This window comes from Pseudorca crassidens, chromosome 18 (assembly GCF_039906515.1).
Source record: "Pseudorca crassidens isolate mPseCra1 chromosome 18, mPseCra1.hap1, whole genome shotgun sequence".
NCBI lineage: Eukaryota > Metazoa > Chordata > Mammalia > Artiodactyla > Delphinidae > Pseudorca > Pseudorca crassidens.
In genome coordinates, this window is record NC_090313.1 from 12,848,826 (window position 1) to 12,868,204 (window position 19,379).

The window sequence follows — 19,379 nt, forward strand, 5'->3', positions numbered from 1 at the left end:
AAGTCTGGAAGCTTTTTGATTCTTAAAAGAATCTTTTCCTATTTTTAGAAATTGCCCTGCAGGTTTTTCGGCATTCAGTTATACGTCTGGTTAACGACTTTCAAGTCCCTCACCTCTACCAAATAATTTCATGACACGCCTCCCTTCGCCACCCCCAGATCTCCATGTCCCCGCGTCCACCCTTAATCTGTACCAACAGGGCTGAGTTTATGTCACTCCCCCGGATTAAACATGCCTTCACTAATGCTACTCTCGAGGGGGGCATTTCTGGTAACTGCTTTAAAAAATATCCTTTCAAATGTACACATTCTCATGGCACAAACAAGTATGGAACTTCAAATTAGCACTGCAATATGTATGGATTTCAATTTATCACCCAGTCCAGAAACTGGGTTAGCTGCTCTATGTTTTTAATGTAATATACATTCATAATTCTTCTCTCTGGCTGCACAGGGGAAGTTGGATTTGCAGCCCCACCCAGACTGGAGCATCTCTTGACCAGCCCTCCACCAGAGGCACATAAAACAGTGGGAACATGGTTTATGATCGAGAAGCCAAACTCACGCCTGCCTTCCGAGCTTGGGACTGGGTACAAGCCGCCTAGTGACCACCTACTTCCTCTGACTATACTAAAAGGCTTAAGAACAAACTCACACAAGCCTGGGGAAAGAGAACTCTCTAATCTGTTTCTCCAGTAATGAAAATGGCATTTCAAATACTTAGTTGTACCTGTCCTGTTTTAAACTAGTCAAATAAATTGGGAATCCTCATTTTTAATTAGATAAGTGTTATTTTTCCTGTTGAGGGAACCAGAAAACCTGACAACTTTAAAAATAGTAATCCATAGATTTGGTAAATATGAAAATATCTGAGAATGAGAATACAGATGAAAATGAGACTGCTGATTGCTTTCTCAAGTCCTCTTTTCAAAATTATAAAAAGTACAGTTATTTAAAAAGTATCTATGAGGATTTCCTCAATATTCTCCCAAAGTTCTGTATTTGGCAAACGTCTAGATGCCACTCATCTATTGTGATTTGTCTCCTGCCGTTTGCTTCTAAAATATAGGAGATTGTAACTCTATGTACCCAGAATATGCTTCAAAGGCACACGTAGGAAATACATTACAGAGGCAGGTTTGCATTTATTTTTAAAAAGCCTCTTTTTACATCCACAATCTCCCTCTAAAAGAGAAGACAAACCCTCTCTGGAGATGGTCTGCATTTGAAAGCCAGTTACCAAAAAAAAAAAAAAGGTCAGTACTGTATTGACTCAGGAGAAGCCTCCAGACCAGGCAGGATTCACTCTAGTCTGATAACTAAGCTGGGTCCCACCCCAATGGAATATGTGAGGAAAAAAAAAAAAAAAAAGGGCTGACAATGTTTCATTGAAGTTACAAGATTCCACAAGAAAAACCAGGTTATAGGATTACCAATGATAGCAGGGTGGCCTTCTTCTCGATAACTTAGGTGGTTGTGCGTAAGGTACGGGCTTCTTAGACCAAGTTCCTTGAAGAAAAGTTTTACAAGCAGCTAAACATCATTACTGTTCATCATCAAGCAATTCAGAAAAGCAACAGAAATGCAACTTGCAGGAAAATAAAGAGAAATGCTGCTAATGGGAAAATGATAGCGAATGCACTAGCTTGTTCTCGTTTATGGGGAAAAGATAAAGGAGAATTCTCCTACGTATGCACACGGTGGTGGTGCTGGCAGTGTCTGGGCTGTGGGGGACATGGTGCTTCACACCAACGGAAAACACCATCTTGTACTCGGGACAAAGCTTCGGCCATCGGTCGGAAAGAACGGTTACAATTGACAGTTTTTACAGCAAGATACCTGTTAGGACAAGTAAAAGCCTCTTCAGTGGAGATGAACAAAAGCTATTAATCCCGTGCATACATCGTTACATGAGTTTGGCCTTCCATGCTTAAAGAATCGCCAAGCTCATTGTTACTGGAGAAACCAGCCACCTTCCCGGTGAAATAAATCCATGCTTTCGTGAACTACTGCACTCCCAGCCGTGGAGAGGAGGTAGAACCAGACAGTATCTGTGGGAGCCTACATTCTGGGTAGACAGCAAACCACAAACAGCTCACTGGCCACGAGGGGCCACCTGGGCTGAGCTAGAGAGGTCTTCTCTGCATTGCTACCTATCCCCGCTCCCCAACAAAGCACCCATACACAGCCAAATTCGCTTATAAGCTGTGGAACGTCTGCCATCCCCATTGGAATAGATGGTGTCATTCAACATAGGGAGCCAGTCCCCTGGTTAGCTGTCTGAGCTCCGCCCACGTAAGCTGCTGCCACAGATGCTCTCTGTTTCCATGAGCCCTGCCCCGCCCTACAGAGATCCTGGCTCCCTTCCAAGGACCATCCCCACCGCCACACAGCACAAAGTGCAGGCCTGGAGAAGATGGAATCAGAAAAGTGAAGTCTTCCGTTCATCTTCCATTTCCCCACCTTTAGTGAAATATGGTACCACCGAGCATGAGGCTCAGGATGCCTCCGTGACAAGGCTTGCTGTTTAGTGATGCAGCATCATTGCATTCTAGAAGAAACAGGTGTTCCAAGTACAAACTGGTATTCAGTCATGTTAAAAAAAAAAAAAAAGACATCAGACAGTGCTCCAACAATGCAGGGAAGAGAAGGTACACCATGCTTTGAGGATAAAAGACAGAACGCTGAAAAAAAAAAAAAGTTTTCTCTTAGATAGGTACATGCTGACCACACAGTGCATACCACGGCACAACAGAAAAATGTTTTCTCAAATTTATTAAACAAATGACAAAAATGAGAATGAAGTCCCCAGCCTTGTCTGTTGTAAAATTAATTCAGCGTATTAGAAATTTTTAATAAAATATTAAATGTACACACAGAGAGAACAGAAGGGAACTGGATTAATAACGTAGGCCAAGCTTGTGAGATTGGGTTAGTCAGGTTTTCACAGCAACCTTCCAGGCAGAAAGGAGGTGAGGGTAAGGGACTGAATCCACTGGCCATTCAGGTGCGTGTGTAGAGAGCAGCGGGGTGTGTGTTCTTGACTAAGGAAAGCCTGTCTTTGGTCTTTCTATAAATCTCTGCGGGCAGAGTGACAAATGCTTTCCTTCTTACAAAGGAACTGCAAGGCCCAGGACAAAGCAATTGTTGGCCCAGTTTCATGAGCCAGAAAGGTCATCTGGGAATACTGACAGGCCCATCAGAGGCCCCAAAATGACCCTTCTACTGTTTCCTATTTGAGAGTCAGTTAACAACCCCAATTTATAATAAAGCAGGACTGCCTCCAAACTCCTGGTACCACTAACACCTCTACCTCTTACTCAAACGTAGAGTTAATTACTGTCCGATGCTTTGTTATAGACTCCCCCGACCCCCCCCCCACACACAATGGTCCTTGCTCCCGCCTTAGTACTCTTGGTTTATGTTGCATTTTGCAGTGATTTCCAACTTCTATTCTTCAATATTCTGAAGTTCCTGCACCTGACCCCTAGCAACAAGCTCACGTAATTCTCAGTACCATGTCCATGACTGCATTAACGACACCTGCCTTGAAGCTAACCTTTCACACCAGCTCTCAACTACAGACTTAGATCAGATACCCTCTGTCAACAGTTGATGTTCAATCCTCCCTACTTTCAAATACCAAACCACCCTAAGACATATCAGAGCAACCTGATCTAGAACCCACACGAAGACGCCAAGGAGATGCCTTCCACCAGAAGTTATAACCGAACACCAGAGGCCAAGGAGATCGCCAGAGGCTGCTTCCAAGGCTACGCTGTGACGTGGGCATCATTCAGTCCATCTGCGCTGAAACGATCAACGAATCAGAGTCTCTTCAATTTCTAAAGCTTTAAAAAAGATTCACTAATTCTACCTTAGCTTCCACCAGGGTGTTTAACTGCTTTGATTGGGGAAAAAAAAAAAAAAATCCCCCACGCTGGAAGTTTCATCTGTGTTTTCTGGAGTGACATGTTCTGAACTTCATGAAGCAAGACCTGTTTTTCACAACTCTACTCACCTCCTCCCAAATATGTATCTGACACACAAATCAGCATTTGCAACTTTTGTTTATAGAGGAAATACTTAAAAATCCCTAGGTTACACAGGAAACAATAAATAGCTCTTTTCCAAGTATGTATTCCAAACAGGTGGCAACCAGGTCACTTTTGATCTTTGATGCCTACAACCTTAGCCCAAACCATCATGGGTATTTTTTGTTTTTCATTATTATTTTTTTTAATAAAAAGAGAGCTGCTACATTAAGTGGCATGCTTATTTTGATCTAAACGTCGTGGCTTCATTTTAACAACTAGCAACTGGTGTTAGAGGTACGCACAGTGTACACTAGAGACCCCATTTCCCTGTATTACATTTCATTCAACTAAACAGAAACAGATGGAATTAGACTAACGAGGAAAAAGCAGCGCCAGTAAATTCTTTAAATGTCGCCAGACTCCAGTTCTTTAATCACTTCCTTCTTGCAGAAGTTCATCCGCTAGTACCTTTCCTTCCGTATGTTCTTATGAACTTGGCTAACACGGCTGAGTGTAACCTCAGAGAGCTGCCAGCAACAGGTTATTTTGACATGTTCACCTCTTTCGGGTTCAAAGAAACTTTCTCTATTGCAAAGACTGCATTGAAAGACTCTTCTGCAGTTTGCTTTGTAAAATTGGCAGCAATACAGTGGACCCTTGGACAACACGGGGGTCAGGGGTGCAGACCCTCCGAGCAGTGGAAAATCCATGCATGACTCATAGTCGGCCCTCTGTGTGTATCTACACTTCCGCATCTGCGGATTACACCAACCTTGGATTGTGTGGTACTTGGAATCTGTGCGTAAGTGGACCTGCGCCATTCACACCCGTGTTGTCCAAGAGTCAACGGTAGACTCATCCCCATGAAACTAGAGGAAGGCCAGCCTTAGAGTAATTAAGCTCATCAGAGGAGGAATGTTTATAGACTACAAAGGAGAAGATCCAGGAAAAAAGAGCCTTTCTTGGGGATGCAGCTCAGACAGCTTTAAATTCTGGTTAATGAAAATGAGGGCCTAGGCAAAGAAGAGTGATCAAGACAGAAGCAAATAAACTCAAAATAAACCTAGTAATGAAGGGGACCCCAAGTTTCTTAATTTAAGGCTGGGCCTACCTGTAGCCCAATCACTCACTGATGACTTCAATTGCACCAAACCCATACTGTGTTGAAATAGGGAAGAGCATTTCAAGTGGAACATGTGGATTAAAACCCTATGAACACTGGTTAAAGCTATGAAAATGGGAGGTGATGCACATTCACAACAGCTTTAACAAAATTTAAAATGGCAGCTTAATATTTTAATTGCTGCTTCTTTTAGGAACTGCTTGCCAACACAATCAAACTGACTCCACAGCGAAGACGCAAGTGGGGTTTCTGATTCAGCTGAGGACAGGCTGGATCTCGTATACTTGGTGGAAATTTCAAGAGGCTCATGCTGTATTTTGGGTTTGCAGTCCTAGTGTGTGTGTGTGTGTGTGTGTGTATATATATATATATATTTTAAAGCATTACTTGGTTTGAATCTTCAAAGAAGTTCTGGAGCATCAAATGGAAATTATTCACATTTTTAAGTGCCGGCCACAGAAGCACCATTTGGTGAGATAAATCTGTGAGAAATTTCCAAATACGAATCACATATGTGGAGAAGAATCTGGCTCCCAGACTTCCTTTAACTAAATGCCTGTCTAATAAAATAGCATCCTGGCATACAGATGACTGGTCAAGGAGCTGGGGCAATCCACTGTAAGTTCTGGAACTCATTAAATGCAGTTCTTTACGAGAATTTCTTGCATTTTTATGCTGCCCGAACAAGCAGCAACAAAAATCAGTCACTAAAGAATGTATAATTTACACGTTTTGAAATACTATCTAACAAAAGATATTCATGTGCGCAGGCCCCAGAGTCGCCCTGAGTGGCTTGAAGATTTCTGTTTCTATATTTGGTTTGTCTTCCACCCAAGGCTTTAAGACATCATTGCACAGGAGCAGCCGCTATCTGAAGACTTGGCTTCCTTATTGATGCAGGCGACCCCTACACTAGCTGTTGCCTTAGAAAAACTGGCTCTGACAGGTCTTGGGAAACCCTTTGGAAGTCTGAAAGAATTCACAGGTCTCTAATCTCTGCTGCCTATTGGTCACACCCAACCCCATCTCTGATCTTCCTGCACTTAGTTCAACTTCAGGCATGTGCCTGCCCTTCTTAAACCACACAGTGAGATTCCAGAGGCCAGGGAAGGACTTGGGGACCAGAGTCTCACAGCAGGCAGAAGGCATGGAAGGTGTGGGGCGCTGGGGGTGGCATGCAGCCTGCTGGCTTTCTCTGACCTCCTCACCTCAGTGGACTGGCTCTACCTTCAGACTCAAAGAATGTTTAGGTTTACTCACTCAGCAGCTCTCTTTACTAGTGCAGGGAAAGCTCTCCCAGAGGCAATGAGTGAATATTCCCAGCACGTCAGAATAGGTGGCTTTTGAAAAAACTACACACCTTTCCCCACCCCCACACCCCCTTTCTTTTAAGCACTGTTAATCACATCAGAATTGCCACCCTCACAAAGACTGACTGAGAAGCAGAAACTGAGTTGCTTGGCTGGTACAAAACCAAAGCGGAGAAAAACTCTACCAGTGACCCTAAAAGCAGAAAATCTCGTCAATATAGAACTGGGTACATCACCGTTGATCAGTTGCTTTTGAAACACTTTGGATAAAAAATCATCTCTTCGGGGAAAAAGCAAAACAAAATAATTACTGGACTATGTTTTGCTTTGGGGGTTTACATCTGATGATTCACATTCTAAGCCAGCTAAGTTAATACCTTCTGCTCATTCATATTTCATGATCAGACTGCTGTATGATTAGAGGTAAAAAGAAAACTCATTTGAACACACCACCTTCACAAATAAACCACAGATTCCACATGGGACTCTGCTTAACTCACGTTTGACTACTTTTTTATATAGCAAATTGACACCTTTCTCTAAGCTCAAAACAGAATAGGCAAAAATGGGCTATAACTGCAAAAACCCCACAATATAAAAAGCAGTAGTTCTTCCTACCTAATATGGACTGTAATAACCTAAGTCTACATGATTCCTGATCTCCATATGATTTTAATTATTAATCCATACAAGAGTCACAAAATATAAAATACTGAACTCAAAAGGTCCTAGTGCATCTAGCTGTCACACAGAGTAAAACACTGAAGCCCAGAGGCCAAGGTTCTGGTTTTAGATTTGTCATGCAACGGCTGTAGGACTACGGGAAGTCTCTTCCCTTCGTCAGAACAAGGTTTCTCATCCATAAATAAAGGTTTAACCTAGGTGACCTCCAAGGTCCCTTCTGGCTTCAAAATTCTGTGACTCTGTTAAACATGTAAATCTAAATAAAGCAAAAGATGAACAGACTACTTCAGTGAACATCTTTCAAGCTATCCGATAATCAACTTGATTCATCAACCATGCACTGAATCAAATGATCAGGAAGATAAAGCAAAAATGTGCGTAAAAATGGATTAAGTTTTCAGAATCTTTAAAATCAACTTCTCGACATTCATGTGGACAGAGCGTCACGTGTGAACCACAGGGTCTGTCAATATTTCTGCTTATTCAACACTGTGGCCAAATTCTACTGTTTCCCTAAACTTGCTTAGTTCTTGCCCGTGACAAAGCCACACGATGAGTTTTAATAAGGCCACTCGCGTGGCGGCACCTTAGGGCTGAATCATCACTACAACTCTTTTCAATAATTCTGTAGTTACTCAGGATCTAAAATTTTTATTCTACAATTTATCTTTTTTTAAAAAAAGTACCAAAGACTAAAAAGTACCAAAGAGCAGGCATGAAGAAAAGCATTTCATTGGTGATGCTCTTCTTACTCGGCAAGCAAGCCAACATTTCAGCTGACGCTTCCATCACATTCCGCTAGATTCTAGAAGGCAACAGTGTCTGGCTCAGAAATGACCCTGGCAGCCTAGCAGAGCCATCTGGGGACCCCAAGGGGCACTCCAGACCAATTGGATCCAAATTTCTAGGGTCAGGGCTCAGGTAATACCAATTTTTTAAATGTCCCAGGTGATTCCAAAGTGCAGCTAAGGCTGAGAAGCAATGCAAGTTCCAACCAGGCTTTTCCATCTGAAATGCAGAAACGCTGGGTGAAAGGCACTGGTGTAGATGGTAAGATTTAAAAAGAAACCAAACCTCTCACTGCTTCTACTTTCTTTTTTCTTCACAGAGAAGCAGCCAGAAGACACTGTTCCTGAGCGTGTGAGCGTTAAGAACGTGCGTAAAACTCCACCAAGGGCAACGAGACCGGGAAACAGCCCTTCTCGGTACTGCGCACTACTCAGAGGCGAAACCTTGAGTTTGCTAACCTCCTGGCGCCAACAGTACCTACCCTGCATCGTTATTCAGCAGCATCTCTGTGTTTCACCAAGAGGCTCTGACGGCCAGGGTTCTTCAACACCTTCTTCAACCATAACTAACGTTGGACCCATGAAAGCAAACCCAAACCAAACCAGCAATCTCATATCGATTCCAGTTCAGGAAGATTTATATCATTTCACAGGAAGTCTGCAAAGAATCATCCCAAATGCTTCCAATTAAAATATTCCCTAGTCTTATTAACTAATATTTCAACAACACTTCATTTCAACTAGCAGCCGACTGACCTTTGGCCTTGAGTTTTGTCAATTCCTCGCTTTATGAGGCGCAGCAAAGCAGCCCTCCTTTTAGAGAAGGGGTTCAAAGTAAAACCCACACCTTTCCTGGGATCTCAGTGATACTTTCGTCCCAATAATCAACCAGATGGGAGGGTGATCTGTGTACACAACTGAAGATACACAGAAAATTTCCACGGAAATACAGTACACTATACACATGATCAGATTCATGACAAAGGATGTCTTCCTAGCCTTCAGCCAGAAAGAGAAACAAGCTCTTGGTAACTTGTCGTGATGTGTGAAACTCTGTCCTTCTGAAAGATCTGAGAAGCCAGGCGTGCCCTACCCAAGCATGTGCCTGCCCTAAAACCTCCTCTAACAAAGGTCGATTAGAAATTAACAAGCCACTAGGACAGAGCATCTCCAGGGAAACCCTGGACGCATAACTCCAGGTTTCCAGCCCTTGAAGACCCGCCCTCTGGTCTCCTCACTCATACTCCTCTCCGTCCTCATTCAAAGGCAGGCCACCCAAGGACTTCTTTCTCCTCACGCCGGAGGGGGAACTCAGCACAGCTGGGTTACCAAACACGAGGGGCTGGCTCAGGGGGCTGGCCAGTTCAGAGTCTGAATCGCTGGATTCAGTCCCACTGCTGGTGGAGCCCTCGGTTATTTGCAGGGGTGCCAGCTGGGCTGCCTTGCCAGGGGCACACGCTGACTGCGCCATGGGGATCCTCGAGGTCGGACCCACGAGAGGTGTACCATTAGCCAGCGTCCTACCTTCCGAAGCGGCCGGGCCGGCCGGGCCTCCCTTTCCATGGCCATCAAACCTATCCCCTGCCTTCGGGCTTGATGCTACCTGGCTAAGAATGAGTGGATCTGTCTCTGACTTATTATATCTCAGATTCCTTAAGTGGGGCCTTTGTAAGACGGGGGAACCGTCTTCATCACGAGGACCCTGGCTTGGGAGAGGATCTCCTCCCACACTTCTCTCTCTATAGTCATGTGCGTTTTCGGAAACATAGCCTTGGGACCCGGTCCTGTCCCAACTCATACTTGGACTTGAACTTCCGCTGCTGGGAGACAAGGGGGTGGCCAGGGGACTGTGACCGCCTGAGGCCCTGAACATCTCATCTATCAGAGAGCTATGTCTTGGGAGTCTGGGGCTCCCACTCATGTCAAAGGTGATGTCTGCTGAATCATCATCGCGGAATTCTCTGGAAGGAGGCCGGGAGGACTTCGCAGAGTGAAGGGAAGCCCTGCGCCTAGCCTCTATTTGCCTCTCATCCCTGGACAGCAGATAAACACCACTGGTCAAATCACCCTCATAGTTGTCATTTGTTTGGGACCGTGACCGGGACGCTTGTTCCCTGAGGAGGTCGTATTCACTGTCTACGTCACTGCAGTCAATGAAAGGAATGGAAGTGTTGCTGCCTTGGGCAGCCCTGGATGCTGGACCTGTGCTTGGCTGCGGGGGCCGAGGTCTACTCTGCTGGGTCCTGTCCTTAGCGACCTCCTCCTCTTCCTCCGTCTCCGCCCTGCCGGCCCCGTCTGCCTTCGTGCTCCCCGCCGGGCTCCTCTGCGGAGTGGGGTTGCGCTGTGGCCCGCGCTCATCGGCCGAAGCAGGCGGGTCCCTTCCCGGCTGGCAGCTCTGGCCGCCCGGGGGTGCGGCACCTTCTCCGAAGGTAAGGCTGGCGCTCTGCTGAGCCTGGGTGGGGCGGGGGTGCGCGAGAGAAGGGGGAGGGAGACAAAGAGAAAAGGGAGAGGTTACACCAAGGCTGGAAGAGACAGAGACGCGGAGTCCAACCTAACGGCATCTCCTGAAGCATCGAGTGGCCAAGGATCGCCAAAGAAGGCCTGCCCTCCCCGGTGTTAGAACAAAGCACCCTGTCAGGAATCGGGCACTCCCGAGGCTGTCTGGTCAGCATCCAGAACGTTCTCTCAGGGTGTGGAAGCCGACAGCGCGGGGTCCCCGGCAGCACAGGTGAGGCAGTGCCTCTGCTTTCCGGGACCGGCAGTCTCCTCTTGGGCGTCCCAAGTTTCTATGGAAGAAGATGGTCCTTCCGGCCCACAGGGGACTGACTTCCTGAAGGCGGAGGAGGAAAGGCACCGTGGACCTCCAAAGGCGAGCTGACACGGATTTCAGACAAATGACAAAAACGTCTTTGTTTCGATGCCTAAGGGCAGGACGGGCAGCTTACAGGCTCTCTGGATTCGCACAGGGAGACTGCCTTCATGTTCTTTCCCAACAAAGTTCTCATTCTCTTGTAGAGAAAACCCTGAGAGCTCATCCAGAGACCAACTCCAGGGAAAACGAGCCCTGGCCACCCTCAGAGCGAGAGCGGTGCTGTGTCTCGTTGCCAGCTGTGGTCGCCGCTCTGTAACACGAGCCCTGGGAACGCACCGTCCGGTCCCGCGCCAGCGCAAGGTTCTGACCTTGGCAGCCGAGGGGAGCTACACCCGTCACCCCCGAGCTAAATCCCGATCTCTTCACACAAGCGCAGCCGTTTAGCTGGAGGGTGGGCTCAGCTCTGGCCCTGGATGGTTCCAGCCCTAAGCTGAGTTCAGGCCAATAGAGCAAACTTCCCTGGGGCCAGGGCATGGGAGGGAGAAGGGGAAAGGATACGGGCCAGGGCGAGAAGCACAGAGCCCGTGTCTGGTCAGAGCCAGGGCACACAGCTAGAGCCTCCTCCAGAAAACACCCCGAAATGGAAGGATGAAGAACAACAAAGCAGACTAGGAAAGCCAGTCCCCAGCAGAGGACGTCTGGTGGAAAACAGCTATAAGAGTGACTATCACCATCACTGACTTGTTTTGGCACTTCTGAGTTCGGCTCTGCAGGCTGCGTAGCAAGGCTTCTGATGGAGTGAATCTTGCTGTGTTTCCTGGGAGAAATCACACGAGAGAACTAAAGTTAGGTGAATTGGGTTTTTTTTCATTGGTTTCACATGAAAAATAACGGCATGAGGCATTCCCCAGTAGTGAAGGCACCCGAAGGAGTCTGGATAAATGCTCCCTGGAGACAGACCCAGTCACCCTTTCTGTATCACTCGTAGGATTCGGGGGTTGCTTCAGCCTTGAAAACGTTCTCAGCATTCCCAGCTCCCACTGCAGTGGTCCAGCCGGTCGGGAGTACTACCACTGAACGCTAACTCTCTAGTTACGGGAAACGTCATTGGGAGGGAGAAGCCGGCTGGGCCCGAGCACGCTCTGATTGCAAGCCCTGGCCTAACAATACGAAATCGATTGGTGTGTTCCGGGTAATGGTTTTCTAGATCAGTTCTACAACAGAGGCTTCTGCCACTAATGAGCCACTCCTTCACAGCACTCAGTTCAGAGAAAAGGCCCTGCCCCAGGAATGAATTTATAGACTCCACAGTAGAAGAAACTGGTTTTTAATGCCACCAACATCTTCCCTTTAATCTTTTCCTTCCCTTAGTGTGTCGGTCCCCAGCTTCCCAGGGGACAAGCATGAGAAACTTTTCAGGTACTCAAACACATGAAACCACATAAATATAGAGATTAAATTCCAATGTCCATCCAGCTTTTCTTTAAAATACTCCAAAATAACACACCAAGGCTCCGGAGCACGCACATTCTGAGTCAGAGAGAGGCAGACCCCTTCTTATACGATCCCCAAAAGATTAATCGTGGATTGTCCGGGAAAATGATGGGGTTTGCTTCGCTACATCTAGATAAGCATACAGATAACCTTCTGAACATTACATTTCTATGTACAGGGAGGGAAAAACGACCCCAGACCTCCGTCAGGAGAGATATACAAGGATGGTCAAGGCAGCACATTTGCTTCAGCAAAAGCAAAACAAAACACCAAACAACCTGAACGTTTCTCAACAGGGAATCAGACACCTGAAAGGTAACACTTTCACAATACCATAAAACGCTTAAGATAGATCTCAAAATCAGGGCAGCTTTAAAAAGCAAGACGCATGATTACGTACAATGTAATACTGATTATATAAATGAAAAAGGACACCCCCAGAGCAGTTCTGCCTGTTCTTTTTGGGTGCATGAATATTTCTAATAGAAGTAACAGGAATTAGGTAGTTGTTGCCTCTGGGGAGGGAAGGAGGGAAGTAACGAAGGCTGTTGGTTAAAGGGGGTTTTCACTACATCTGTAACCACAATAGCTGCAAATAAGGGAAGAAGAAATAAAATCCTAGAAACCAAAGTTAAAATGTGACTAGTTAATTCTAAGTACTAGGAACACGGGTGTTTGCTGTATCCTCTGTGCTTTATTGTAATTTTTAAATGTGTTAAACTGAAAAAAGAAAACCATTAAAACAAACACTTGCAACTGAACAGTCATTGGCGCACCATCCCTTCACCCCTGTACCCTTTTCTTTTAGTCCCTCTGAGCAGAGCAGTGCTGAAGGGCAGTGAGCTCTGGAGTTGGATGACCAGGGCCCACTTACCAGCTCTGAGACCTGGGCGAGTTACTCAACATCTCTGAGCTGCCATGTCTCCATCTTTAAAAAGGAAATAAAATAGCACGGACCTCACAGAGCAGGTATGAAGACTCCATGAGTTCCTATGTCTAAAGGGCTTGGAACAGTGCCTGGCATACAATAAGAGCTATCAGCATTTGCTAACAACAGCAATAAATCCTGTTTCTCTTCAATCAAACGTTACTGAATTTAAAAGTTTAGAGAACTCTCCTCAGTACTCTGTAATGACCTATACGGGAATAGAATCTAAAAAGAGTGGATATATGTATAACTGATTCACTTTGCTGTGCACCTGAAACTAACACAACATTGTAAATCAACTACACTCCAATAAAAATTAATTTAAAAAAAAACCTAAAGAAAAGGGTTTGCAATTTTTCCAATTAAAAAAAAAAGTGTATAGAAATACTTCCAATTCAAATCCCCAAATATTTAAGGACTCACCGGTGAGTAGGTTTTTACAGCGCTTTACCCCCTCTGTCAGCTCGCGTTCCTCTTGCATCCCTGCCCTCTGCTGGCTTCCTTTCACCCTGGAGTTCAGTGTCCCCCGGGCCTCAGCTGTTCCTAACACTGAACCGGCCGAGACTGACCGGGCGGCAGCGATTCTCTAGCTCACCGGGCCTGGGGGGAGCGATGCTTAGCCGCTTAGAGCACCACTGCCTGCAGAGAACGACTCCTCTCAAACCGCAAGTGGCACTGACGTTTCTCTTACCTTTCAAACTGCACCTTCTTATGTCCTCCTTCTTTCACATAGTCGAGAACCTGCTTCTGAGTCCGGCCACTAAAATGAAGACCACGAGAGGGGGCGGAGAAGACAGCAAGGCGTTCTCATTTCACACTCAGCACAGCCCTCCACCATCCTGCCTCCCTCCCACAGCTGGGAGACGCGGGAGTTTTCTCGGCTAGCCCGGGATGAAGGCAGTCCCAAGAGAAACTGTGCTTTTGCGTCCATTCTGTCTCCTGATATTTCCCTTACACACGACAGAAAAAGTTCAGTGAACTCAACAACTTAACGATTCTGTGTTTGATTATTAAGCAACCATCCCAAGAGCCTGTACACTTCAGGAAGGCAGGGATAGCTCTGTTCACAGTGTACCCCCAACACCTAGAGCAGAATCTGACATGCAGTAGACACTCGAAGACTGGTTGAAAGAATGAGTGAGAAATTGAACCAGTGATGGGCAGGTCTACAGAGCATTCGGTGAAGCTACAGCAGGTGTTAACAAGGTGCTTTTGCTTCTAGAGAGAAAGGAAATCCTTTCTGAATTAGAAGAGTTCCTCTAGGCATTGTCTGTGGCTGGGGAGACTGCCTAGTGGCTACCTAACGTTCAAACCGAACACAGCAAGGGGCTGCCAGGAGCCTTTTGCGATGACCCGGCAAACATGCCATCAGCCAAAGCTCTTGCAAGCCAGCTTTCCCGAGGGAAGTCTTGGGGAAAATGACCACATGGCAGACGGAGAGATGTGAAGCAGAATCCTTACCTGAACCGAAACGATGACCCTCGGCTAAACAGAACAGGCTTTGGCTTCGGTTTGGGCTCTTCAAAAAGTCTAAAAAAGGCATGATGTTCAACACAGATTTTCCAGAAGGATTTGCAGAAGTCCCGACTGGCCATTAGGAATTCCAAGGTATCCTGGTATGAGCTCTAGAAAGAGAAAATAACACTTTGGTTTTTTCCATTACCCAGAGACGTTCAGTTACAGTACGGGAAAGGGGGCAGAAAACAAATTTGTCCAGTAAAATTTCAATTGTGTATTTTATTATAGCATGACCATAAATCCACCTATTTAGTAAAACACATTTGTTCCTCATGACGAAATACAGTCATCATCGTTCAACCATTTTCTTCCCCACTTAATTCCTTAGAGGAACACACAGAAAATGGGGATACTCAGCAGAAGTTACAACATTCCCTCTGACAGAAATCATAAACAAATGCTGTTTACTTGGCTTCCATTCCCTTCGTGAAAAAATATCCAAGCACTGAAATGCCTCTTCTGCCTCCTTAAAATAACTGAAACACATTTCTTCTTTCTGTTTTCTCCCCCATGGTTCATGCCAACTTTGAATATTGTGCTTAAGCGTTTTCTCCATCAAAAAGCATATGGCTCAGCCTCCAGGTGGCCCCAGGGACCATACAGGAAATGAACATTTTTTCTGGAGCACTGAAGTATCACCCAAGGCTGAAAAATTCATGTCCTTTGATTTGGGAAAGGGGATACGGTAATTTTCTACTTCCAGACTGAATGCTCTCAATTTAAGTGACCGTATTATATAAACACATGTTACCACAGCCCTTAACATTCTCAGCGGTTCCAGCCATTTGGGGAGAATCTCACAGTTCTCGGTAGTGCAGCCTCAACTTACAGACGAGTCGTGCTGCAGTACCCAGTCTTCTGGACTCAAAACGTGTGTTCTCGTAGAAAACAACTTCCAGTGGGTGACTGCTTCCCAAATCAGGCCGTAAAAACCTATTTCATCCATAATGTAACCAAATGACTATAAACCTAGACTGCCGTTTATAATCTTTTTTTACCCCCGTGGGAGAAAGCAGTCCAGTTCTGGTTGGGGACATCAGCACCCTGGCGCCCATCCATCCCTAGTTTTATGGCAGATGGAGAAGACGCTTTCTTCCTTCTCTGACCTGGCGCCACGTGAGCGACACCTTTAGAGGGAGGGAAGTGTGCTAGGGGAGGGGCCGGGTTAGCTCGTGAGAGTGCGGCGTCAGGGGCTGGGGACTACAGCAGGACCGCCCCTGGGTGGGGAGGGACAGACCTGGAGCACGGCAGGATGCTGACCGGGCTGTCGAGGTGGCCGAGGCTGGAGACACGGCAGCTGCACAGGAGGGGGCGGCCCGTAGGTGCACAGGGAAGTGACCCCTCCCTGGGCACACATCTGTGCCCTCTGTCCACTGCTGAGGACAGCTGCGGAGGGACCGAGAGTCTGGATACACAGTACAGACTGGCAGACACCTGGAGAGCTGCCGGCCGTGGGTTCCACCTGAGCCCTAGTGGGACCTGCCCCGCCCCGAGGGGGCTCACTGGTCTCCCCCTCTTTTCCGAGAGGCACTTACGTTCACATCTGGGCGGAGCTTGATGAGAAAGCGCTTCCTCTTGAAGCTCAGCTTCCGCACCTTTGCCCAGTTGAAGGCATTGATCTTCGTAAAACCCTGAGAACAAAGGTATCGGCCGGTGAGCCGGGAAATGAATGACAAGCAACATGCAAGTCGGTTTGCTCTGCTCACGGGGAGCTGAAAGGAGGGCTGACGTTCTCCCCCTCCTAAGAATGCCTCTTGCTGGAGAATTCCCGGGCTCTGCGACTGAGGGATGACCCCCATTCCCTTCCTGGATCATTGTTTCTCACTAATTACATGATCTGGCCTTCAAATTAAGTCTGCCTCCAGGGAGAGAAGAGGCTGGCCGAGGGGCTGATACAGAGAAAGATAAATAAAAATAAACACCATGATAACCACCACAACTACTGGCGACCATCACGGGCCGAGCGCCAGGCACTGTCCCAAGTCCTCTACAGCCCTTATCTTGTGAAGCCTTACACGGAACCCAGGGAGCTGGATTTATTATCTTCATTCTACACCTGTGGAAACTGCAGCATGGCTGGATTTTAATTTGCTCGAAATCACATGGTTACCGCAGCAGAATGAGATTCCCGGGCATGTGCCTTAACCAGCAGCTGTTGTTATAGCCACAGAAGCAACACAGCGGTTAGCGATCACCTGCTCTGTCCACACTGCTCTGCTTCCAACAGCACAAGCAGGGCCGGGGAGGGGAGACCCCACCCTCCGTGTGTCTCTGAGGCCAGAGAACAGTCTCCGGGAGGGACGCACACATCTCATCTTTGATCGCCAGGTGGGAGTGGGGGAGACACAGTGGGGAGTCGCCAGATACCAGCTCCTATCTGTGCCGTCCTCTCAACTGAAATTAGAATTCCTCGAGCCCGTTTGAACACCAGAACCATTCGTTTAAATTGGTTAGAATGAAGCAATTAGGCACAGGCAAGAAGATTAATTTCAAGATACAGTCCTTGTATATGATGACATTACGGAACAATTCTCAACACTTCAAGTGTCTCAAACACAATCCAAGCAAATTAATTCAATTGTGAGGCACCTCTTCCCCCGACTATGATCTTTAGAAATGTTTAAGGGTTTTAACTTTGAAGTGGAATGGTAGGACTGACAACCACATTGTTTCACTGTTGTTTTTCTCATCAGGGACGCCTAGATTATTTCTGCAGGTCAGTGGGTATTAGGAACAGTCACCTCCTCAAATACCACGCTGCTCACAAAATGTCACTTCCTAGTGTCCCATAGGAAACCCAACTTCAACTTCTCCTGGGACACGAACCCTTTGGTAATTACTGTCCGTCATAAACATCTGATACAGGAGCAAAGAATCACTGGGGTTACTTTGGTAAAATACGAAGGGGGAAATGTAACCCAATCTGGCAAAGCTCAAAAAAAGAGTTTTAGGTCGTGCACCTATTTACACCTTCAAACCTGGGTGAAATCCGACCCTATTTCATGAGATGAAATAGGGTCAGATGCTTTCTTCATACCCCTTTGAAACCAAAGCACTTTTGTTTAAAAGAGAAAGCCTTGAGGGATATATTGTACAGCACAGGGAATCTAGACTATATATATATATATATATATACACACACACATACATACATATTCTTTTTTAAATTAGGTATCATTTTTTTTTAATTGAAGTATAGTTGATTTACAATACTGGGTAAGTTTCAGGTGTACAGCAAAATGATTCTGTTATATATATTTATATATATATATGTAAACATCTATAGTCTTTAAAAAATTCTTTTCCATTATAGTTTATTACTAGGCAATATTTTATAACAACTTTAAATGGAGTATAACCTATAAACTATTCAATCACTATGTCATGTACCTGAAACTAATATTATATTGTGAACCAACGACTTCAATACAAAAAAAGAAAAAAGTCTTGAGGAAACCTTTGGGGTGATGACTATGTTCACTGTCTTGATTTCACTGACGGTTTCACAGGATATACATACTTAAGGACTTATACGTATTTAAGAACAGCATGCTTTAAATGTGTGCACTTAATTGCATGTCAGTGATACTTCAATGAAATTGTCAAGAAAAAGAGATGCCTCAATCAATGGCGGTACAGCGGCAGCGTGATCAAGGGTGCACGCGCCTCAGAGCGCAGAGTGCTATGTCCTCATGTAAGACACAGGTAAGGGTCCAGGAGCAGTATGTGCGTAGCTGCAAAATTACAGCAGGACACGGGCACAGCTTCTGTGAATTTATAAAACTGCTACACCTTCTAAGTTAGGTAAATGTGAAACCACAAACAAGCTAACTTAGGCAAAACCCAAATCAGGTTAAAAAATCAGATGACTATCACGGGCAAGTGTGAAAAAGGTGTTTATACTGGGGATCTGAAATCTTGATTCCATTATACTATGTTCAAAGTTAGGTCAACAGAGAGAGAGGGATTTCTATGATCCTACAAAGTCAATACCTGCAAACAAACCTGCAGTCTGGGATTCCCCAACCGGAGCAAAGCAAAGGAAATGAAATCTGCAAGTCTGAGGGTCCGGACAGAAACAGGAAACCCTGAGATGAGGTTTGTTTTTCCCTGTTCACCTAAAAATAACTCTCAGAGGTCTTAGCCTGGACCACCCAACTTGGAATCAGAGTTGAAGGGCCAACTCTTATCTCTGCAACACCAAGGGAACCGAGCTGGTTCTAAACGCTCTTACCTGAAACACTAGAATCCCCGTGTTGGCCACAGCCAGGTTGATCTTAGTGCCTTCCCGGTCCTTAGCTGGGTGCAATCGGACGCCGTACATCTCCAGCCTGCGGGCAATCTCCAGGAGCTGGAAATCCGATTCTGCGGGTGTTTGTCCACTGACAAAACAAAAATTCAGGAGAAAGGCCAGGAGATTTGAATTCTCCGTGTCTATGAATTCAAGATTAAGCATCTTCTCTTCGGAAAGAAAAAGGCATTTCATCACCAACAATGGGGCTACCCGATCGGATGACACCCGGCCTCCCATTCATTATAATCCGAAGTTGAGCAACTGGAACAAAAGCTCTATTGCTTGTGTAACACAAAACCCCCAAAAGTCTATCTCAAACTCGGCCAGTTTTTTGGAATCTCAAAGAGTTTCCTTTAAGGTCATATAAAAGCAAAACACGACCATGTTGAAAC

At 45.9% G+C, this 19,379-nt stretch overlaps 1 protein-coding gene across 4 annotated transcripts in view; it reads right to left on the reverse strand.

The window, feature by feature from the left end:
- The window catches only part of FARP1 (FERM, ARH/RhoGEF and pleckstrin domain protein 1), a 288,757-nt gene that overhangs the window by 49,391 nt on the left and 219,987 nt on the right, over window positions 1-19,379 (reverse strand). For all 4 annotated transcript variants that reach the window (XM_067713490.1, XM_067713491.1, XM_067713489.1 and 1 more), the window contains 6 exons: window positions 18,928-19,075; window positions 16,229-16,324; window positions 14,637-14,800; window positions 13,867-13,935; window positions 11,495-11,570; window positions 10,144-10,393 (listed from right to left, as the gene is read on the reverse strand). In XM_067713490.1, coding sequence (XP_067569591.1) covers window positions 10,144-10,393; window positions 11,495-11,570; window positions 13,867-13,935; window positions 14,637-14,800; window positions 16,229-16,324; window positions 18,928-19,075 — 803 coding nt within the window. The remainder of the gene's footprint in view (window positions 1-10,143; window positions 10,394-11,494; window positions 11,571-13,866; window positions 13,936-14,636; window positions 14,801-16,228; window positions 16,325-18,927; window positions 19,076-19,379) is intronic.